General features: G+C 35.2%; 1 protein-coding gene across 1 annotated transcript in view; it reads right to left on the bottom strand.

The window, feature by feature from the left end:
- The window catches only part of ELP4 (elongator acetyltransferase complex subunit 4), a 157,131-nt gene that overhangs the window by 66,736 nt on the left and 65,495 nt on the right, over positions 1-24,900 (bottom strand). The window contains exons 8-9 of the mRNA XM_075712906.1: positions 21,777-21,885; positions 18,968-19,074 (exon numbers count right to left, since the gene is read on the bottom strand). Coding sequence (XP_075569021.1) covers positions 18,968-19,074; positions 21,777-21,885 — 216 coding nt within the window. The remainder of the gene's footprint in view (positions 1-18,967; positions 19,075-21,776; positions 21,886-24,900) is intronic.

Raw genomic sequence — 24,900 nt, 5'->3', positions numbered from 1 at the left:
CAAAAAGATGCTTTTCTCTCTAGATATACTCATGTCCTTTCTTTCATACTATAAAAAAACACTACATTTGACACATTGTGACCATTTACTATTATGCCTATTTGGGCACTTACTCTTATGAAAAAACTGAAAAAGAGTATCAGCTGAATTCCTGGGGTCAACTTTAACCAAGCCAACGTATCCTTGTTTTTAATTGTAATTGTAATCCAATCCCCTAAGATTCATCCTGCTCTCTGAAAGCACAAACGATGGCTCTGCTATTATTTTACTTGCAGACTATCTGACTTTTTCTAAGTAATGGGTATGAGTTTTATAGACGTATCAACTGGGTGCTCATGCTGCTTTCTATTGATTCCATTAGCACAAACACATACAGGGTCTGCTCAGTTTCACAGATCAGCAGTCTCTGCAGTAGTTGTGTGTAAATAGCTCTCATTGCTTGCAAATAAAAAAACCCAAAATGAGTTTTTTGTACATTTTTACATAAGGTCTTTAGTCGATGGAAAGTTTGACTTGAGACTTTCCTAACGTCTGTCATATCTCAGGAATTGCAATTATGTGTGGTCCATGAAGTATTTTTCAAAGGATTGATAATATGTGAAGTTTTATCAACACGACAGAGAGAATTACATATTCTCTCTTCTAAAAATTACTACTTTTTTTGAAGTAGAAGTTTAAAATCTATTCTATTTTCAGTCTCCGAAAGCAATAATTTAATTTCAAGTGGATTTAAAAATTATGCTTCTGTAATACAAAGGCACTGTAATGATCTCTTCTTGCTTCTACAATAACAACGCTGTTATGAATCACCGCAGTGTGTGCAGATATGGAAATTGATGGGGAAGCCTTCCTTGAATTACAGACTAGATTTGCATCAACTTTATGTGCTTTTTGTGACGTTTTAATATCTTGAAGACTTCTTACCAGTAGCTTCATTGCTGTCACAACTGCTGTAGTTACTTCGGATGCATGAATACCCATAGGACCTAGCAATCCCAAATCCATTAAAGTATGATCAGAGTTGGATTATGATAAATAAGTTTACTATTCAACCTTCCACTTTATAAGAACATATATATTTAAGTATATACAAAAAAATGTTCAGGTAATATTTAATTTGAAATTGGGAAATTTTCATATGTTGGGTCTTACAAGAAACAATCTCATTGGTCACTGAAGTGACCACCTCCACATAGGAATCTGTGATTCCTGCTGTTTGTTGCATCTTGTTACTTTAGAGGGCTACCATAAGTTATCTATTTTATAAATTTATTTAGGTTCTAACTTTCCAGTGTAACTTGTATTCAATTTATCAAACCAGGAAATATTTCTTTTTCACATATAAAACCATTAATTGTATCCCAACAGTCTTGTCTGATATTGATTTAAAATGTTTCAGAGACAGATACTGCACTTTTAAAGCCTAAAATGCCATGCACAAGAGACATTCAAGAAGGACAAGTTTTAGGATCTAGCTTGGGCACTACTGACTTCCAGTGGAAAGACTTAGTGAGATATGACACCATTTATACATGCCATATTGTATGCTAAGCACTTAAAGACTATGTTAGCAATGACTGAAACGCTTGAATTATAAAAATTGTATCAATATGCATCACTCAAACAACATGAAGAAATACATGGAAATCCTTTTTTTACTGAAAGAACTTCTTTTCACCTGTAAGTACTTTACATAGGGCAGTCTAATGATCTTATTTAGATTAATATAGAAAAGTTGCTTGGAAGAAATTACAAATAACTGCATTTTAATCTTAAAATGTAATGTTCAATGACTACTATAATTACACATAAGCACATTTAGAGATCTTAAGGTCAGAACTAGTTGGTGATGAGGGCCTAACTGGGTGTGAGAAGATGCATGAAATAAAGTGTACAATTAAAGTTGACAAGTTTATTAAAAATATATATATTTTTCAGATCTTTCTTTAAAGCTTTCTGCTTATTTTGAAAAAAGATAATACATTAATTTTTCTCATTTTGGACAGCTTCACCTTTTCTTTACAATGCACATCTTTCTTGAATGTCTAGTATGATACATGAAATAACTGTACTACATAATTGTTTAACTGTGTAAAACTGCAAGATATATCTAAGTGATAGGAAGCAATAACTGACAAGCAATCGTGCTTACAATGCTACCAAACTAATTTATTCAACAATTTCAAACTCAGATCTTTGGTAAATACACCAGGCTAAGTCATCAGCACATGTCAGGACACTATGACCTATTTGCTAACAGAACTGGTGCAGATAACAAAGTATCTTGAACACTGTAATAGACAGATTTATAAAAAAATCTTCATTTTAATGCTAATTGTTAAGAATTAGGAAGTGGTCAACAAACTTAGTTCCCAAAGTGTAGTTGGCCGAGTTACCATGTATTTAATATATTACTAATCTTAGGTTTTCATTGAAGTCCTAAGTCGCAAACCATTCTTGGATAATTAATATGGCTGAACACACCAGAAGTCAAAATCATACTATAAAACTGCACGTTATAAAACCAGCAATCTGTCTTTTCAGTCACTGCCACTCAGTACTCCCAGAAAGGAGCTGTCGCGTAACGCTTCTAGATAGACAAGGAACTGTCACATAGAAACTATCTAAGAAATCAAAATTGGAATTTTGGAACTAAAAAAGAAAATCTAAGCACTGACAAGGGACTGAAGGGCTCAGACTAACACAGGGGAATGGATCAAGACAAGCAGATACATACTCATAAGTCATTACAAGCAAAATAATCTTTTTTTATAGACAATGTTTTCAAGAATCAGCAGTTCACCGATGTTTCAAGATTTAGATTTAACTATATCATAAAAATATCCCAAAATATTTTAAAATTATTTTTAAACCTGTAGTGGCTTCTAATGTCGGATTTGTAAGTTTTTCCCTAAAAAATTGAACATGTCTAAGTAACTGGAATTGTGATGCTTCATTTTAGGAATCTATTGATAATCCAGCATCAAAATCCTTTTAAGCAAGATTAAAGAAAAACTCTAACCAGTATCAATCCTTACTTTAATATGAACAGCAGGATGTGAACTTTTCATTTTTCAAACTGTTGATGAATTTGCAGACCCCAACAATACAGATCACTTCCCATAATTTCTTTGGTGCTGCAGTGGTAACAGGATAGAAGTCCTCCTGCAAACCCCTTTAATATTGTTTTATAGACCATAAAAACAGTATAGCTATTTAATACATAATAGCAGAGGCCTGAAAAAGATCTTTTTTTTTTTTATGACAACCATTTCCTCTGATGCGGACAAGAACTATTATATATGAGGAAGGTCATTATGCCAAGTCATAGCATAAAGCTCTGATGGCACACAGGAAACCATACACAACAAAATCCAAATCCAGACTAAAAATTTAAGAAGTTATTCTTTACGAAGTCATGGTTACTACCAAGGGAAAAAGAAAAGTTCCAGAATCATGTACAAATGAAATAGTTACTACAAAGAACAAGAGTATGTCGAAGCAGTATGATGCAAACAGCTGTGGTTAAGTGGGTGCTCTGCTGGGCTACCAGGTCTAATGGCAGTATTGCTTTTTGTACACGAGAGCTGGTTGAGAGATAGCAGCATCTAGGGCACTGTGTTGTACCATAGAGATACACTCAAAGAAAAAAGGTTGAGAACAAAATTAATTATAATAAATAAATGAATAAATATGGAAAGCAGGACATAAATTATGGGTAGATTTAGTATCCTGTTACTGTAACAAGTGAACTGAGCATGGCTGTGTGACTGAGTTATTCTTCCCTGCCTTCAGAGCAGCTGGTTACTAAGATTAATGATTTATATATTCAAAAGGGTCCTGATTCTTCTGGACTTGTTGGCTGGAAATGCTACAGAAAGCATGATACCCATATTGCTTCGCTTTCTCCCCACAACTAAGATAGATACATGTACTGCATTCAGCTGTCAAGCATTTCAAAAAGATTATTAATTCAGCTTGAACTTAATCTGCTGAATGAAAGTGCTTGAAAAAAATCTATTTCAGTTTTAAGAACGGAGAGAGTATGACTTGATGTGTCAGAACAAAAATTAGGCTGATAGTCATGCCTTCATGAGTGCACCACTGAAACTCCCCTTTTCAGCAACAGCAATGGACTGTACTTATTTGAAAGGACAATTTGACTGCAGGTCTTTATGCTTCTGTTGAAATACACAAATAGAGCAAAACACGCCGTTAAACAAAACAGTGAGAAATCAAAATATATCCCAGAATGCAATTCTACAGTATCTTCTATGTGGATTATCATAGAATCATAGAATACCTCGAGTTGGAAGGACCCATATATCAAACCACTGTATGTTCTAACTCAATATATTGGAACTATAACAGAAAACTACAAAGAAATTATCTCCCTAGAAATAGAATTTTATTACCCTAACTATTCAGAAACCTTGTATTTGAACAAATTCATTATATCTGATGAAGCTAATGATACACGTCACTAATGAAAAGTAGCACGCCTGATGACATAGGCTATTACTTAAATTATTATGATAAAAGTGACTTCATACAAAAAGGACAATACTTAGCAAAAAGCAATCCTAGAAAGCTTTTTACTCTGAAGATTGAGTAATCTTACCCAGAAATAAGGGATCTGTTTTGTCAGATTATATTTGCACACACAGTTTTTCAAATCAGTAAGTATAAACAATATGAATTAATTTAACACTTGGAAGATAATTAAAAGATTTCTTATATGACAGAAGCAGATTTTGCTCTGTTATTCTTTCTTAGGTTCTGTATTATCAGAATGCTCCAAGCAGGTGTAAGCTTTGGTAAAGGTCAACATGGTAACCGGCATCTTGTCTGATGTTTGACTAGCACTACTGGTCTATTAATAGCATAACGTTCTAACAAACAATACAGGACATTTTAAATACCTCTTGAATTTTTTATCTCCGATACATCCAATATCGCACTGGTTAATCTCAGAGAAAGAGTTTAACTGCTTCAATGAATTAAAAATCAGAAAATGCTTCACAAAACCAAAATGCTTTGGTTAGGAGAAAGCAGCAGCCATGGATCTGAAAACAAGGAAATCTAAGAAAAAAAATAATCTCTGTCTATACATGCTTTGCTAAAAGTCTCTTGACAGAAATAAAAGGATCCTCCCCAACATATGGAGGAGTTGCTGTGCCCTTCCGGGGATGGTCTGTAGCTATGTTCACCTCAGGCACGCCAAGGAGAGGTGAATTGTCAAATGCAATTTCAATCATGGGGTGGTTTGGTTGAGGCAGATTAGTTGTACGCAATCATGATAGATAGTTTATCCCAGCCCCAAACTGCCGCTTGGGAAATCTTGCACGCAAACGAACAGAAACTCAGTCATTATTAGTGTCAAGAAGGTACACGGAGGCAAAATTTGGTTGGCAGCCAGGCAAGATGAATCAAGGCGAAAAAGTGACCAATTGCATGTTCAAAATGGAAATTGATAGGCATGTTGTAGTTTGGAAAGATTTTAAACACCAGAAAAAGTCATACATTATTAATTATGCAGAGATAAATATTTAAAACGTCTCTCTGTATGGAGAAATACAATTTTTAAGTCAATGTAAATTACATGTATAGTGCCCCAATTTTAAGCTTCTTTATCCCAGATGCTTCACTACGACAGTTCGGAGCATTTCTTATTATATAACCTTAAATATTCCTGTTTAGTAAAAATATTGCAAATTAAAAATTATCCACCAAATAAACATTTTTAAAACAAATAAAAAGTATATTCGTTTTGCTGAATTATTTGCAAGCAAAGCAACCACTGGCACCCCTCACAGTGGAGTATAATGGTCATATTTATCACCTTTACCTTTTCAAAGGTACCTAAATATTTAATGAACAAAACAGTAAAATCCACCTGTGTGAGCAATCACAATCCTTGGTTCTCTAACAAATAGCAAAAAATTGCTAAAAGAGAATGTCCTCAAGTTTCATTGCCTGAAGTGATATGCTCTGACAAATCTAACAGCTCTTTCTGTGTCATTCCTAATGCACTTGTCACTCAGTATTATCCATCCTCATTAATGACAATGGGAAAGTTTATCTTGGGAACACGTTTTAAATCATCCACTCTTTACAATGGGACCATGAAATCTCTTACAAAACATGAGGCGGGAACTACTCTGACAACAAAACCCCTTCCTGGCAGCTTTACTCTTAATTCCTGTTCAAGGAATAATGTGTTTATCATACAACCATACGGAACAATATATTAGGTGAAACTTGAAACAAGAATAGCTGGTTTGATTTTTCAAGATAGGAAGTAATTTTACAATATTTTTATTATGCTGAGAACAGTAAATCTTTTAGGAATGTAATTTTGTACAGAACCATACTTACTCTTTTAGGAAAAAAAAAGCTTAAAAAATACTCATAGGCTGAACATTCATTAACTAAACAGTTCATAGAAATGGCAATACTTATGACCTCTGACTATTTCTGTCTTTGTACAAATTCTGCTTTATTTATAAATATTTTTACCAGATGACTAGACTGTACATATAACAATACTCCAGCTATGCCGAATTTTTGCCAGTTCTGAGAACTGATACCCTCCTATGACAATGCTATGCACTTGCAACTGATGGAATGCAACTAGTTCACTTTACTTTGGATGCTCTAATAGAAAAACTGCAACACTGACTGCTTCTCTTTTCATAATCTCACCTGTAACAATACCAACAACCTTCCATAAAAGCAGCAGTTAACACAACTTACTCTCAAACACACCTTCTCTTACTGCACCTTCAATAAATCCTAATCTTTGGGATCAATTTGTAAAGTAACAATGTAACTTCAAAACAGAAACCTGAGAAACAAAAAATAACGAAAACCAAATAAATGCTGTAAGAAAGTATTCCAGATACATGTGTTTGTGTGAGCACAAACAACTAAACTGAGTGTGCAGAGTAATATCATCCCAAAGGATGCAAATACACACCATGGTGTGGATGAGCAAGACAGAACAGGCAAAAGTAGAAGAGACCATGGTACGTGTATAAATTTTAGTTCAGACTACACAAGGAAAATGTGCTTCTTATATAAGGATATAAGTAATCCACTGACAAAATTCTTTCAGTGTAACCTTTCTACCTCAGAGCCTAACTCTATAAACACAGCAAAAATTTTCCTTTGTAGGTTTAGGGGCGTTTCAGTAATCTGAATCTAATTCTCATGGCTTTTCAAAGCCAGAATGCCCTTCTCGGATCAGGAGAAAGACAACACAGACACAAGTCCACCTCAAAATTGTGTCTTTTCCACACTATAACTGTGGTCCTGTAAGTTCCTAAAGTAGTTTTCTTAGGACAGACAGAACAAGAACAAGCCAGCTCTTCCGTTGCTGTTTCCACAGGTTTTCAAAAGCCCAAACATAACAAAACATAATTTTTCAGACTATTGCTCAAGATTTTAGCAGGCAGTACTTATTTTTCTTCTCACTCTACAAAAACTCACTTTATTAAAAGAAAAATCAGAAATAGTGTGGCTTTTTATTTAACTGAAGAGAAATGAAATACCTCATTAGTAATTTCATATCAAAATGTAAAGGAAACCTAAAAAGAACAAAACCTAAGCAGGACACTAATAAAAATAAAGCAAATATATGTTAATGCCTAGATATTTAAAAATAGCTATTTTAATGAGACAAATACAAAACTAAAAATTAAACTAATACATTTAAAGATGATCATCATTTACAAAATGCCCCTTAATTTAAGCAAAACATGAATTCCATTTAACTATACAGCTCTTCAAAGCATCAGGAATTTCCTTATAGTTACTTACTGGAATATCTGCACACATTCAATATTTATGCTGCCTTTCTCTCTATCCATTTTTAAACAGAATTAAAGGAGTAGCTAAAACTCTGCCAATAAAATGACAGGAAGGCTATTTTTAGTCTAGATGATGTAGACCAAGCACAAACAGCCCATGGCTATGCTACTATTGAGGATCAGATCTAAATACAAATATTAGATTTCCTTCTTATTAATTCCTTGTTTTAACCGCAACAAGAATTACAAATGAAGTACTGGTTTGTATCTCTTAATAAACACTCATTCTAGAAGTAGAACCATTTTTCCCTATATTACAGCAGCAAAAGCTCATATAACTCCTGTCACACTACTCTGGTAGCAAAAGGGTTGTGAAAGGGCATTTGAGGCAGCACAGGAAACTTGTAATCCACCCAGAATTACAAAACCTTATACCAAAAGGTGAGACGCACTGATTAAGAAGTATATGATGTTGCCTTCAGGGGCTTTAGATTGCAGACCTGAGACTTAACCAACTTAAGAGACTGCAGTGTTTATTGATTAAAGTAACACATTAATAAACCCCTAAAAATCAATGAGAGAAGAGATGCAACCAACGGATAACAAACACCACATAATAAAGAGCTGAAAATAAAATGCTGCTCAGTTAGTAACATATGGCAGCTCAAGTGGCTGAGGGATGTGTTTATTCTACACATCACACATACTGTATATCAAGATAGGTACAAACTGTGGCTATAGCTACGAGCAGACTCTCCTTGGCCAGTCCTGCGAGTGTAGCTTCATGACACCCTACTTGGTTCCCAGTCTCAGTCTGCAGGTGAGCACTGTGAATTCAGGACGCCTACGTCTTTAGGCCAACAAAAATAACAGAACAAGGTCTTCCCCAGTCTAATCTTTTCCACTTTTATGTGATATATGACTTAAAAGTGGTGAATATAGTATTAAATCATCGTATTCTGCTATACTGCCAGCCAATATGCAGGTAACCATACAAACTTCAGGCTGCGTGTAGAAGCCCTTAAAAGCAAGAAATACCGGTGACACTCAGTACACGAGCAAAACTTTTCCTTTTGTTCATCTAATTGTGTATTGGCTCACAAATAAAAGCAAGTAAGGGTGCATGTCCAAAAACTATACTGGAAGACTGTAATCCTTGACTGAGAATGGTGGAACGCGACCACAGTTAAAGTTCTTCTGCCAGTCACAGACCCCAAGCCTATCTGCCGATTGCACAGTTCTCATCCACTCCAGCCGGAGAGTCTGGAGCCAACGCAATGACAAGGCAGGTCACTGTATAGCTATTATCCAAACATGTGAAATGTTTTGCTTACAAATACACCATTAAGGTTCTATTCAAACCCCCAATAGATATTCTGGCTATATCATGGAGACTTCAGAAGTCCCCTCAAGACTCAGCTACCATGGCCAAGTCAAGCACCTCAAGCGCTCATATGCCAATCACACAAAGCCTATCTTTTTCAGAACAAGTGAATATACAGCTCCTTAGCAAAGATTACGAAAGATCTTCAAACTTTAAATATTAAGCAATCAGGTTATCTTAAGAATAGCAAGCACTGGTTTGGATGCAAGATGAAATTGATTTCTCTTGCATAGCAATATTCACATCCTCCCACTTAAAAGTGTTAAACTGTTCTTTTTGTTTTCTGCTTTTACTTTTAAACATGACTCAAGCAGACATACAGCCCAAAGATTAGGGGTTTAGTATGAGAAAAAGGTACGTCCATTCAGCAACTGTTTTATAAACATATGAATTTTATGAACATCAGAGTGAAAATTCTTCACTAATTTTTGCTATAATAGACTTGAAGCAGGATAATAGAAGATGAAGAACCCATAGAGAGTGTTTTCATAAGCTAAAACCCATAGGTTTCTCAAACCTTAAATACCTGAAATGAGGCATTGAAAGCGAATTATTTTCAGTGAGCACTACCAGCTGTTTTCTGAAAGTAAAGCAGTCTATGGCTGGTATAAGTTGGTACCCAAATTCACTTTATTTATTTATGCATTTATGGACATCAGTACAAAGCTTTAGTTATTGTACACTGTACAACTACTGCTCACTTTCTTCAGAAGGAATGAATGAGGAAAGAAGGAGCTGAACTGTTACTTGGTAATGCCATTCAAATTCAAGCTATTATTCTGAAGGGAGTTAATATTATGTTAATGTTAAGATAGTCAGAAATACCCCTTTAAATGCAATAAATAATATTTTTCTTCTTGGAGAGTCTCACTTGGTATTTCAAAAGCTGTTGGGTTTTAACATGCAATGAAAAATTTTAAATTGCATTACACATGATAACAGAATCCTCTGAAAACTGTATCTAATACAACCAAGAAAAAGCAAACAAAAAAAAAAATCAAAATCATGCAACTAAAACAACTACTTGAAAGAGAGCAATAAAGATGGCATGACCAAAATCTAAGTCTATTTATGCCTTAGGCACTGTAGTCCTCAGCCATTTTGCTTATGACAATGTACTTTTTGCACACTCCTCCTGGCCAGGAATATCAAAATAAAATGTACTCTGGAATTCAGTCACAAATAATACCTCATAATTTGGCCAAAGCAGAAAGTAGTATTTGCACAATGGTTATAGAACATTTTTTTCTTCACCTACAGTAGTACTTTGCAGTCTATGTATATTTTTTTCTCCTGTCCCTTTTTGGCACTTTTAAGCCTTTCAGACTAAGAATAATAAGACTAGTTTGCCCTCAATAAAAATAAAATAAAACAAAATGTATGCTAACAGTTCAGTAAAGGGTAATATTCTTTGTGAATCGGTAAAATAACAGGATCAGCAAAATGGTACGGAACAGTTTTTGTAGAGGTGAAAAATTTAAAGAAACCATAAATTTGTGGTTTCCTTACAGATTTATGTCCATCCAAAATCACTAACATTTTCATAAGTCTGGAAATGTTAACCCTTAATCTTGAATTTGCAAAATTACAATAAAATATTTTGGAATGTGTTTGATTAAGCATGACACTAGTCATAGCAACATTTGGAAACATTGCTCTGTCTTCCTACAAAACGACATTTTAACCCTTTCCAAGTTTTTGATGGGGCTCTCTTACAGTTTCCTAGTTTAGAGAACTTTGAATCACTTTCTACCCAAAGATCAATAATCAAAAGCATAACAAAGAATATTGAGACAAGAAGATCCAGACAGATGCCAATCTTCCACATGGAGATGCAAAGTCATCCTATTCTCAACTTTTCAGTAGCAGCCCTCTCCTCCTGCTTCAATGCATTTTAATAAGGTTCATGTATGATACAGGCCTGTGGTTGAGGAAATGTGACTTCCTATAAGGTTCAGTTTTTATTTTCCTGCATTTATAGAGACATATAAAATTCACAGATCTGTCTTACTGTGTAATGGCATGACTGAATTCGCTATTATTTGAAAGTGAGAATATTATCCAATTATGAAATATCGTATTTTTATTAAAATTTGGTGGTATTTTAAAGAGCATTTAATGGAGGTGGCACTCAGCTCCTGCTGAGAACTACTATGAACATGGTGCTTAACTCTTTTTGCTTCTTAATAACTCACCATCAATATCTTTCTAACTTATACCCACATACCTTTGTCTAAAAAGCACTATTGCTTTAGTGAAAAATATAATCCTTGTAGATAAAGGTTTTTAATCTTTACCAACCAACATTTTTACTAAAGATCTCTTTAGCCTACCTGTCGTCTAATACTAAGAAAGTGGGAATGTGTCACAACTACTTTATTTGTCTGGCAAATAGGAGATAAGTTGACCCATTTATTTACAGACTGAACAAGGCCAATCCATTTCATGCTGCAGCACTAACCCTTAACACAGATCCTGTGAATGAGCAGTCCATTACAATATGCACAAGTGACCTTTAATTGCATTAATGGCTTTGTTGCATGTTCTTCCATTGCGACAACACAATTATGGTATAAATATTTCTAAACAACATAATTATTTGTTTAAGTAAAAATATATTAGTTCTGTTTACTGACAAGGAACTGCAGAGGCACCGTACAATAAGTGCTAAAGTTTTGAAAAAATTGAATGGAGCCCTCATGTTATACTTGTATAATGTCAAACAACCCATAAACCAAAATTAATTATGAAATAAATTTCAGGATTTCAGAATATCAAAATAATTTAATTTACATTATTCAGTATTACACAATAAGAAGGTGGTATGTTCAAATTAAATTTTTCTACATGTTCACAAGATACAAGTGTTCTGAAATTCCATATACCATGTAAAACTTGTTACTTGATTTCAGTTCTACGTACCATTAGCATTCAGAGGGTTTTTTTCTTTTTAAGTAAGAGCGCTCCAAGTATTGTTTTACCTCAAGTTATTATAATTTAAAAGTATCTCCCCAAACTTTATCTGAATTGTACTGTCACAATTTTAAACACGCTTATTTATTCAAAATTGTTTGAAAGAATGTAATACATTTTTGACAGGCAGTCTTTTACAATATTGAAATCAAATCCTTGATTTCATCAAACCCTTCATATTCTGTGCCTTATTCCTGGAAGGCTCATGCCAAAATGATTTAGTTTGATTTTCTTTAACAATGGTAGGTTGGCTTGACAGCATCTGACAAAACAATTCAGTGAAGTACACCATACCAGGTAAAGAGAACCTGAACTGGCTACTAGATGAAATAATGCAGAATGGAGCTTGGAATTATGACAGAATTAGTTTTGCAGGAGAATCTTTTTGCAGTATTATTAATTTTAGACTAAGAAAATGTTATAGTTGTGTTATAATTACTATCTTTTGATCTATGTTTAAATAAGCAGTGGTAATGTCTTTATTAGTATCATAGGGAAAATGGACAGGAAAAATCAATGCAACAGTGGTTTGACTGGCATAAATTTCTGCTGAATTTTATCACAACGTTTTACCTCTCTCTGTTACAAAGTTTAGTTTTATATGCAGAGTTCCCTGCATTTGAGTCCCTGAGCTGAGGTGGAGCATCCAGTACTAGAGTTTGCCAGGTATGATGCCATCTGCTCAAGGCAGGCTGAGGAGAAAGCGAAGCTTTCCATGTAAGCCCCAACAGTACTTGTGTTCCCAAATACATGGGGACGAGAGGCCCCGAAGATTTTAGTACACTAGAAAATTGAAGAAATACACTTTCTGTAACACTTCAGAGAAGTTCTGTCTCACCTTTGAACCACGAATACCTGTAAAGCTTCCTCCATGCTCCAGGCACCGGGCAGCCAGGCAGCCATGACTGTGCTACCCTCTGGCTTGGCAAAAGCAGGTTCTGTCCTGAGGCTGTAAGGCCCTAACATGGGGACAAGTCTTGTAATGTTACCAGCACACGATCTTAAACTACGGAGTTGCCGTTATCTATATACGAAGGTGTATGGACTAAGCTCCCAGTATTACATGTATCGTGTAGCATATATTAGCTTTGGTGTTACCTTGTGTGAACTTTATCTCAGCGAACCAGAATTCATTTTTGTACTTTACTGACTAATTGCTACAGAACTATCACCTTACCTAAATTTCTAATGAACCTATGTTTTGCCTTTTGTCAGCTCTCAGGCTTACATTCTTTTTTTTAAAATATCGCCTACAATAGTTCATAATTCAAATGCGTTTGTTTATTTACAAAATTACTCAACTTTATAAACATCAGTGAAATACAATCAGGATTAGGGTGAGTTATTAATGAAGGCTGCTTCAAATTTTCTTGGAAGAAGCCTATAAGAAGTGATGCTATTAGAGGTACAGCAGACACTTTCTAATTCTCATGATACAGAGGTTGGTATGGCACATGTGCGTATTTTAAATATATGCTGATCCCATATGTACTGGTGACAGGGTTGATTTGTTCCTCCAGAAGGAATAGCTCACGAATAACCCTCAACCATTATGTCCATACCTGTTGTTGATGCGTTTAATGAATAATTACAAAATGTTTCCGGGACTGTTCTGGCACTCAGTGACATCACCATCTCCTGAGTCACTTAGGACCAAACTTGTGCTATGCTAGTACCACACCGAAGCACTGCAGCCATCAGTTCTGACTGGTCTTACCCACCTATTTCGGTAAATAATCCATAGCAGTGGCTAACTGCACTTCTGCTTTGCAAATAAGAAGTTTACCACAGTATAGTCTGTATAAAATAAGCAAAGAAAAGGGATAGAACGAAAAAAAAAAAAAGTAGAAATACAGAGATTTCAGATGGCAGCTACCTACGATGTATTTCCTTTTTTAATTGCCAAATTTACCATCTTGAAAGAAAAGAGTTTTAAGTCTTCTTCCAAATACCAATGCTGGACACATAACATACACGTGAATATCTGGAGTTACAATTAAATCTTGCTTGTTTTGTCAATCATTAATTTTCTTATAGTCCTTTATAGATAGATGAAGGAAGGACATTATTTTAATGCCTTTGGAATCATACATTTATTTTGAATTCCATATAGACTCAATTGCTGTTTTTTGTGATTATGTTTCCTTCCAAAGACATAACCTTTTATTCTGGCAATTATCACTAGGAAAAATGCACTGCAGAGTGCTCCATAGTACCATATTGTATCTGCATGCCACTGAGAAACCAGCAACGTTCCTGCCACAGGACTCATCTAATTCTGACTTTCTTCTCCTCCTGTTAGGAGACACCTCTCCTGAACTCATACATTAAGCTCTGGAAACTTACTTATTTTTGCTGTGTGGCAATTCTTTATACAGTATATGACACTCGGCTTCAAACTGAGCTGTCTTTAAAAGATTTCCATTCTGGTTTGCACAGGTGTTACATAGCCATGAAAAAGAATATCATATTAGCTGGCTCTTACTTGTGTATTGATCAAAATAATAAAAAAACACCCTTATATTATACAACTTGTAGGAAAAAGCTTATTCTCTATTCTATTAACAATTGATTACCTGAAGACTCAAAAAATCAGCAGTAAAGCGAAACTAGGGAATTAAAAAAAACCACCTCACGAACTTTCCTATTTGCAAACTTTTATCTGAATTTATCAAGTTTTAACTTTAAATACATAATTTCAGAGGTTTATGTTGACCAGACAGTAACAAAGGGAGTTAATCAAATATGAATCTTGTCCAACTGTCTTGTCAAACCAGGTAATGATGTCCTGCCAGCCAAACTCAGAGGGAACATGTGAAACAAATACAAAAGTAAACAGGCCTTAAGCTGCCCAAGGGAAAGTCAGCAAGATGGCAATTTCAATCATTTGGAATAATACTAAAGCAGCCTTAGGCTTTTCTCAGAATGGAAACATGTCACCATTACTGCAATATTTCAACAAATCAGACTGCACAAGAAAGGAACACTTATGTAATCGCAGCCGTGGAACAGCGCTTTACTCAATGGTGAGGTGGAAAATAATTAAGAGGAAATTCCCTTTTTGCGCGTAATTGTAAACGTACCTAAATAACAAAGACAAACAAAGTCTCCTTAGAAATTTCGAGGAGCGAAAGAATCAAATTTAGGCAGAGATTCCTTTACTTTTGATACAGGAGGCTTTGGAACAACAAAGATAAAGTTCTATCAAATAAAACTATGAACATAATGTTCCTACAAAATTTATCCAATGTTGATAAATGTTACATTCAGAGCTACAAACAAAGCAAAAAGTACTTAAAGAACAATTCTGTTAAAAAGTTTCATTAAGATGAAGGTGTTGTCATATCATTTAACTGAGAAATCAAAAAATATTTCAAATATTTGGGGAACTTACCTAATCAGTAAACTTTCAGTATGTGTCTAGTCATGTAGCCATCTTTTAGTCAATCATCAGAAAATCAAAGGCAAATTGGCATGACTCAACCCAAACTTTAATACCGCATGATTGTGTCGTGTAAGCTTGTTTTGTGCGAGGGCTGCTGTGGTTTTAGCAGAGAGATTAACGACCGGACCTAAGCTGGCCTCCAAACCTTGCCCTGCTGATGCCTCAAGCCCTTTGAAGTCTGACCATCATACCTGGCAAAACAACAGTGGGAACTAGGCTGGTGTCAGATCTAATCAAGTTTCCTGCCTCAGCATAGCTAACTATGGGGTACACTAATTGGCCCAATTGCGGATTATACCTTTTGCTACAGATTCAAGACAATAATTTAGTCAAATGATGGTTTTTATCTCCTTCTAATTAAGATTCCAAAGTGGGAAGAAATAGGATTAGACAGGCTAACTTCAAAATTGTGTCCTTTAAAGTGGTATGCACATAAGATAGATCTCTGATAATATTGCATATAATAATATATTGCTAGTAACTAACGTGTGAAGATTTGGGAAAGCTTGATATAGGTACTGCACCTTTTACCATAAACATGTAAGTTTTCCTGGAAAGGGTCTACCTCATAATTTACAAATGGAAAATGAACACTCATAAATATTCATTAAAAACATTTTCATCCTGAATTAAAAAGCAATCCCTTCAGAATACATTTCAGTCAATGTTATTTTGACGAAGGAGATACAAGAAAAACTGAAACAGTTAAATGATTCTGCAGACTATAAAGAGGCAGAGTCCCTCCCACAGAACTCCAGTCTAACAAAACGGATTTGACATTTAAGGTTTTTTACTGATGCGGGCGAAACCATAAAGAGTTATTTCACTGGTGAGCAATCCAGATATGAGAAAATCCATGTCCCATGCCCTTATTTTAAACTGTAAAAAAAGAATGGTCTAGTGATGAAAATCCTTTTTGGAGAAATTTTGCCATAAATCATAGGTTGTATATTTCTAACTTTTCTTACGTAATTTGATTTTCAAGTGGCATTTCAAGTAGAAGTCAATATTTTTACCCTAAATTCTGTATATAACAAAGCAGAAGCTTTCCGAAACCTGTAATGTACTCAAAATATATTTTCATTTCACATTTAAGCTACATACTAAAGAAGTCATAAGCTTAGTTGTACTTTGTACAAAGCACACAGTTGCTTCTAACGCACTGTTGTGCTGCGTTATGTTTTTACCACCAGAACCAAACCTGACTGCTGACTCATCACATTCTAACTGCAGAAACCCATTTTAGAAGACTGTATTCACATCCCTTCTTAATTCAATTTTCCCTTGCTCCCATTTTCTTACTGACCTCATTGCTCTAGTCAGCCTAGCTGTATTCTGCCTCCCCTAATAGTATGAGCAAGACAGACATATGTATTATAGATTAGTGGAATGCGTACAGGAAGATCACAGTAGGACAGTGATCTAACATGTTCAAAAAGGGCTAGTTTGTGTCAGTTCAGCTTATAGAAATCATATCTCTAACAAAACCTGAAGTTATTCAAAAGGGGCTGCAGCTGAGCAATAAAGGGAAAAATTACACAAGTGGGTCACCTACACATGTCTAGGGCAACAGGTTGTTTCAAGAGTTCCACTACACTCCTGTTTCCAATGCTTCTGCCCCATGGCTAATTAAATTCTTTTTACAGTCTCCTGCTAAGGGTTTGTTGGGTTTTTTTTTTCCCCTTCCAAATTACCTTACAAATTAGAATCCCAAACACAGCTGACAGAAAAAATTATATTCTGAGCCAGGATTCATAGTGAGGAAAAAAACGCCAAATATTCTAATTCATAGCTATAATAAATGAGAATTTACTATGCTGTGAAATGAGGGTGCACGCTTCTCTGCACTTGTGAAAACAGTAAGAACATTTGTATTTTAAAACCAAACACAGACGATTAAGGTTTTTGTTTCTAATGTACTGCTCAACAGAAGTTGTTAAAATGGTTTCATACCTCACAATGCCTGGTTTCACTAATGGCATTCTCTGGAAAGTGAGAAACATTACAGAGGACTGTCTTTGGGAAAAAAACCCTCCTTCACATATTTGCCTTTAAGTGGCTTCTGAAGAGGATACCTCTAGTTGAGAAACTTCTAGCACTCATGCAGAGATGACCTGCATGAAGAACTGGCTGCTTGATTAACTATTAACTACTCTCAATAGGATTAGATAATTAAAGACATTGATGACCATTAATTAGGAGGAGGGTACCTTAATTTGTCACTTGATAGGGCCCTTTCAATGATTTATAGGTTAGGGCTACTTGCAATTGTGAAGGGGAGGGGGCAGTGAAGAGAGAGAACCCCTAAGTTACCTTATCAAGTGGCCAGCTAAAAAGGGCAGAGGGTCAAATAAGGGCCAAAGTGGTCACTTAAGGGTGAAGTCCCAAACACCAAAGCAGTGCCAAGCCACATTGACCATCATTTGGTGATGGAGTAAAAAATATGCTAATTTATTGGTGGCAATTCTCTCTTTTTATGGTTTCAAGCAGTTAAGACAAGTGGCCTGCTTAAGAGCTTTTCATTTGAAAAGAGATTAAACAAAATGGTTTGTCAGGGATGCTTGGCTGTTTTATGCCTTTGTTAAAAAAAATTTGCGCAGACTGTACCGATGACTATCACATCACCCTGAAAGCCATCTTCCATCTCTAAGCATTACTTGGTTAATAAATACACCAGCTCTAATTGCTTAATAGTGCTATGTTCATTTGCTCTTTAGCAAGATTAAAATGAAATACATCTTTTGTATTACTGCCTTCTATCAGGACTGTCTGCATAAAGGTCACAGAAAAAAGTTTAAATTTAGTAGGAAATTTACTTAAGGACATTAGTGTAAATGATACTGTGTTTAAAATGACATAAAAGAGCGAAAGGTGATTTCAGTAATGCAAAGAAAATGGTTTCTGAATACTGATAAGGACACTTATCCCTCATACCACACACAATTTTAGGCAGCATTATACATTAAAATCCCTCTACTGGGGTAATAACATGTAGCTACTTTCCCACCCACTAACACAAGTAAGAGCAAGTCATTAACATTTAATTAAATATGCTCCTGACATCCTTAGAAACATGTCACGCTTTGTTACTGAAGGTTGTGGCCTACTTTCTATGTACATTTTAAACCAAAATAAACTATTTATAACGGACCGATTTAGTGCAGCAAATGAGACATTTTTAATTAGAAGGCGTACTACAGTATTTTATAAAACCGTTCTGAACAGCAAAACCAGAATGAAATGAATTTACAACATCTGATGCATATTTTATGCATTTCACAAAATGAAACATAAGAGATGGGATTAGCTCCACCTTTTGGGTTCTAAATAGTGAAACAGAACTGTTTCTCTTACCTCAATGGTGAACAGCTTCCTTTTTAATCTAAAAGCAAGGTCCTTCGTGTCTGACACATCACAGATCAAGCTATTAAGCCGAGGAATCTGATGTACATGAACCAAGCCTTGTGGAAAGAAAGAGTAAAGGAGGGAAAAAAATTAAGAAAATGCTGTCATCCAGATGCATAAATTAGAGTCTTACAGCAGAATTCTGTATATTTACACACACTCATCCTCCCCTTTTTAAACTGGAGCTTACTACCAGGAGCAATGAAGCAAACGGTGCGATTATACTCAAGTAATCAAGCAGAATAAGATAAACAGAAATCCTTGTGCGAGGAAAACTAATTGCACTTTGGTACAGAAGTACAGATGTAAAGAGGGATCTTAATACTTGTCAAAACTACAGCCGGTTTGTGTGTGATTTTCTCTTGTATTTACAGTAAGCAAATATGGCTATCACCTTGCATGCTGCCCACGGCACCACTGAGTGATCTTTATTTTATTAAATGCACCAGTAAGCAGCCAGCAAAACAAGGCTTATGGGTTACTGATAACCACTGAAGCTCTAATGAGAAGTACTTTGGTTTGCGCCCTGAAAATGACTTTTAAAAAGTTTCTGGAAAATACTGATTTAGGTCATGCTTTTCAATAAATTTTAACCCCTATGCCATCCTAGGAGAAATAAGTTTTCTTCATGCAGGAGGCTTATATAGCTGTTCAGATGTTTTTAACAGTACTAGGTGCACTGCAAGCTCTGCATTCTGTCAGCTGCAACTCAAGCTGATTTTTTCTGACAAGGACGCTGGATGGTTTTTTGTGCAGCCTAATATAGTTTCTGAACAACCTAAGGGTGATTTTCTACATCTGAAAACAAGGAAAATTCTACAGGGCTTCTCAATTACTGGCCTATATTTGCTATTCATAAAGCCAGCATCTAAATGGAAATACTGAATACTTAGAAAAGACATCTTACTTGAAAACGGCAGCTGTGAGAAAAAACCCAAACACTAAAACCCTAACTTAAAATAAGGCAAGTATTTTTTCAGGTCTCTATTTATTTTCTAAAAGGAAGCATAAGGGAAGAAAGTTTCCTAAAATTGAAATACTTTAAAAAGCATAATTTTTATGGGTACTAATTACAAAAATTCTCAATAATATTAAAATAGTATTTTTACACTTTGAAACCTTCTATCCCTGCCTCCAGTTCAGTGACATGTAACAATTATTTGTTTGGCTTTTGAGTTCAAAATGTAAGTGTCATATATAGGAACAGCAGGTATAACACAGGGTTGCTTATATACAGTATTCTAAAAATTTTATTTAAGGATTATCTGTATCACTCTTGTTATTTTATTGACTTTTCAACCATTTAAATTTGCAGGCAGCTTAATAAAATTATTAATGCAGGATTCATTAAATAATGCAGTAATTTAACCAAACTTCTCCTGAGTAGTATCAAAATCTTCCATCATCTGCAGTAAAATAAATCCCCTTAAAATATACTCTTAAGCAAAAAGAATCCACAAAGTTAAAACTGTTAAAAATACCTGGTTTTAGAATGTTAAATTAAGGTTGCCTAAACCTCAAAAGCTATGTATATTGGCATATAATTTCTATTAAGTAGTGCCAAAAATGATTTAGCATACATTTTTACAGGAAACCAGGAAATAACTGCTAACACACATTGTCTTAAAGGATCTCTTCAGTACTGAGCAAAGGAGGATCAAATTGACAGAATTATGTTAGCATAAACAAATGCCACATCACAATTATACAGTTGGAAAAATAATTAGGCAAATTATTCTAGCTTTTGTTCATGGTTTCTTTTTCAGTCACCTTTTTTCAGATAATGAAATGTGCACTATTTTCATAGTCAGAAAGATTTTTCTCTGAGTTATTAATTACAGCCTGCATACACACAGTGGTGTCTCAACACCATCTTTGCTTCTTTTTCTATATATTCTGCTATGGAAAACACTGCCACATTCTCACATGTTTACAGCAGGTTTTGGATAAGCAGTTTACTTTCAACTAAAGGTTTCCATGGAACTACAGTAGTATCACGATAATAATAGCTGTAATTTATGCACACTCAAAGCACCGCTCTGGATTAGCTAAAACTGTTTGTTATTCACTGCTTTGGCTATGCGTAACTTCTAATCTAATCTTTTAAAATTTAAGTAGTTCTGCTGCAACAGCTAACAAAATCTTTGGGAAACAAAATGCAAGACTAAACACCATTACATATTTTAAAGATACATCACTTGAAAGGCTACATGACTTTTTACCAAAATTAGTTTCATATTTTACATGCCACACATATCCACTTTCATTTCTTTAAATGCCTAAGTGCCCTAACTTAAAGCTGAAAAACAGAACATTATTTTTAGGTATAGCACATCATTTAGCAGTTTATTCACCTTAATATAATATATGTTTTTCCATGTTCTCTATTTAAAACTTGGCAGATCAAAAGTATTGATTTCATGACAAGTTCAGCTCGCTGGTCAGATGATTGCCAAGCCTCCTCTGCATGTGAATTCCCCAAAGCCTGCCTGTTGAGATGTACATCTGATTGAGCCATGCCTCAGTAATACGGCTTGACAACATGTAAGGAGTTGCCATGTTTCCTTTGCAGCCTTAATGCACTTTACTGAAAATTTTCCTAACTCAAGACTGGTTAGCAAGGAGAAACATTTAAGAGCTATATTCTAAAATGAAATCAAACGCTGCTTTATAGCAGATACCCAACTGGAGGGTAAGCCACTAAGTGCCCTAGAAACACTCAGGGCAGACTTTTTGAATTGCGAAAGATGGAACTTACCGTGGTAATCCTTGTATAATGGATTGGTTTCTCTCTCAGAGCCAATAAATGATTCAAGACCAACTACCATATCTGACAAGTTTGTTACACGTTCCATAATTGCTTTATTCTGTAAGACATGGAAACAAAATACACATCCTCTGTGATGAAAAAGGTAATTAATGTTCATAGAGTAAGCCTTGGTCTTCTCAGTGACAAACTGTGGGGAAAAAATAGGTCATCAATACTTAGAAATTACATTAGAGGGCTTTATTCTTTAAAAAAAAAAAGGACTTGAAATTTCTGTCTAAAGAAAACATACATTTGACAAGCAGAAACCATAAAAGAGCTAACTCAGCACTGAATTGGTATTTTCCTAAATCTTCATAACATAAACATTTGCTCACATCAGAGACATTTACAAGCTATGTGGCAGTTAAGCACCTCTCATTGACTTCTACTATGAGTCAGATGCCCAGCTTTTGTTTGTGTTCTGAAAACCTTTTTTTTAATACATTTAGGCATATCACTCCCTGCATTTTGAGAAAGCACAACCCTCATGATTATTCATTTTGGTCATCAGTCAAACAACATGGAAAACAAAAGCATTTTCTCCAGCACTTTTCTTTCTAAAAGTTCCTCTCTACACAACACATGAATCTAAAGCTTCAAGCTGCGTTACCTTTTCTCAATATATTTGTGATTTGTAAGTGATGCCTTATGTCTTGTGCAACAATGTACTGTCACGTGCCTTAAATAACCCGTTTTCCCCATAGTTTTCTTTACTTAATTTTATATAGCAGAAAGCAATACTCAAAGGTCACAACAGAGCTCTTCAGAGGTAACTCAGGATAAAATGTTCTTAAATGCTTTGTGATGTCAGTATTTAATAAGCAAAAAAAAAAAAAAAAAAAAAAAGAGAAAAATCTGTGCTGAAAAGGAAAATATTTCTTTAAGATAAGAAGTAGTTTTCTTAAAGCTGCCTGGACAGCTGGTATACTCTTGTTCTTGATGGCTGTAGGTGCTATACCCATCATACCTTCAGGGGTATCAAGATCAATCACCTCAAAAACCCCATTCCAAGTATGGAGAATTAGCTCTGTAGCTCCAAGTCATAGTTTTGTATTTTTTATTAAAGCATTTTGTACATTCTGCACTTCCTTCATAAACTATATGACTGGCGCATATTATGAAAGGTCAATTTCAATGCTGGCAAACTATTTGATAATAACAATTTATAAAGTAATTAGGAGCAGAGAGAAGGGAAACATCCTTAGGTATGTTAGAAAAGTCTATGCATTGTACTGACACACAGGTTTATTAAAATGGTGATCAATACACCAATTGCTTTCATGAACCCCCATTTCAATAACAGCGTATTTCCTAGCCACAGAGAAGCCTACAAAGCAGATGTGAAAGGTGAACGTTTCTGACTCCCATCAAAGAACAATGTGAATTCTGGTTTTTGACCACTACATAAAATAACTTGTGGCTTGTCCTGCACAGTCCAATCTGCTCAGGTTACAAGGCCTAAACCCACAGATCCCATGGTACCTTTTCACGCCCTCCCTTCTGCACCTTATGGGCCAGATGGCATTAAATCCTGGGGACTGGTCTCTTTTCAAAGCTGCTACTTGTGCACAGGCCAAAAAGATCTATCCCCATGGAATCAGGGAACTTCAATTTTACCTACAAAGTCTAATGATGGATAATGATAAAACAGTGTTATACTACAGAATTTCCTTTCTGAGGAATAAGCAAAATAATATAAGTGATCTGAGGTAAAAGAACACTGCCTACACATCAATCCCTAAACTTCGTTATTATATACACCCCTGAAATATTAAAGCTGACTTGCAAATTATTTCCTCTTCTAGGAAAGAGAGAGACAGTATAGTGTATTTTGATGGAAACTTTTGGTCACATTATTCTACAGGGGCACTCACATAAAGATGGTATAAATATAAATCTGAAGTAGCCAGTGACCTCTATAATTCCACAGACCAGAAATTACTGTGTTTTGCCAGTTCTTCAGCAGGCTGCTGGATGTTATTTGTATAAGCAAGAAATACAAAATCATTACATAAATAAAACACTGATGATTTCTGGAAGCTAACCTAAACTCTTGGTATAGAAAAAATATTCTATAATTTGAAAAAACGTTTGATGTCCAATTAACATTTTCGCTTGCTGGTTTTGATAACAATGGGTTACAAAAACTGTGGATAGAAAGATGCTCAACCATCGGCAAGGTATCCTCATCATTAACAGTCCTGCAAATCGTAACAATAGCACCTTTACTATTTGGTCTTAATTCTGGAAAGATTAAAGTGAAGGACAGCAATTAAATCTTTGCCTAATGATACGTACTTCAATATGTTGGTTTCAGCTCTTCTTCTGAACAGGTCTGCTTTCTTAAATTGTAGTCTGTTTGCCCATGCTGATTTTGTTTTTGTTTTTAAAGTGTGTCAAACTATTCTCCTGGCTTAATGCAGTGTATCTTGGGAAATGTTTTGCACAGTGAATTGCCACACCAAATAGACATTTGCTTATGTGGCATTGTTGCCATAGATCTGTATCTATCATGTATTTTCTAGTTTGCAGTGTTCAGCACATTAATGTCCAATCAAAGCTGACGTCAGCACACAGATAGTTGTGATGTATGGCACACTGACATAAACACACAAATCATGTTGCCCCATCTGGGCTTGAAAATTTAACAGAGCTCCAGATCCTCCTCCAGCCCCATACAAATCTACCTCCTGCTTCTGGCATAAACTTGGCAGCTCTGGAGGTGAGCCAGGACATGGTTAGGAGGGAAGCCAGGAATGGGGAGATTCAGGGAAAGAGTTTGTTGGCAGCTAGAAGAGGTATTGTTTTAAATTACACTAAAAAATAAAAAAACCCCAAGCCAGTCCTGGAAAGTTTTCAGTCTTGCTAGATGAACTGCAGTTTTTCTAAATTAGTTAGTTCAGCCAAAATGTAATTATTCTAACAACATGGTAGCAACCCTGTTGTGCAGGCTGGGCTGGGCATCCATTCTATATCTTACTTTGTGCTCACTGTTTTAGAGAGACATTTTCTTTTAAGTGCAAACTAGGAATATCTGGGCTCAACCAAAGTGTACTTTCAAAACAATGTCTCA

The sequence above is a fragment of the Pelecanus crispus genome, chromosome 6, assembly GCF_030463565.1.
Source record: "Pelecanus crispus isolate bPelCri1 chromosome 6, bPelCri1.pri, whole genome shotgun sequence".
NCBI lineage: Eukaryota > Metazoa > Chordata > Aves > Pelecaniformes > Pelecanidae > Pelecanus > Pelecanus crispus.
Note: the sequence above shows the minus strand (reverse complement) of the source record. Positions and strands in the feature narration are given on the sequence as shown.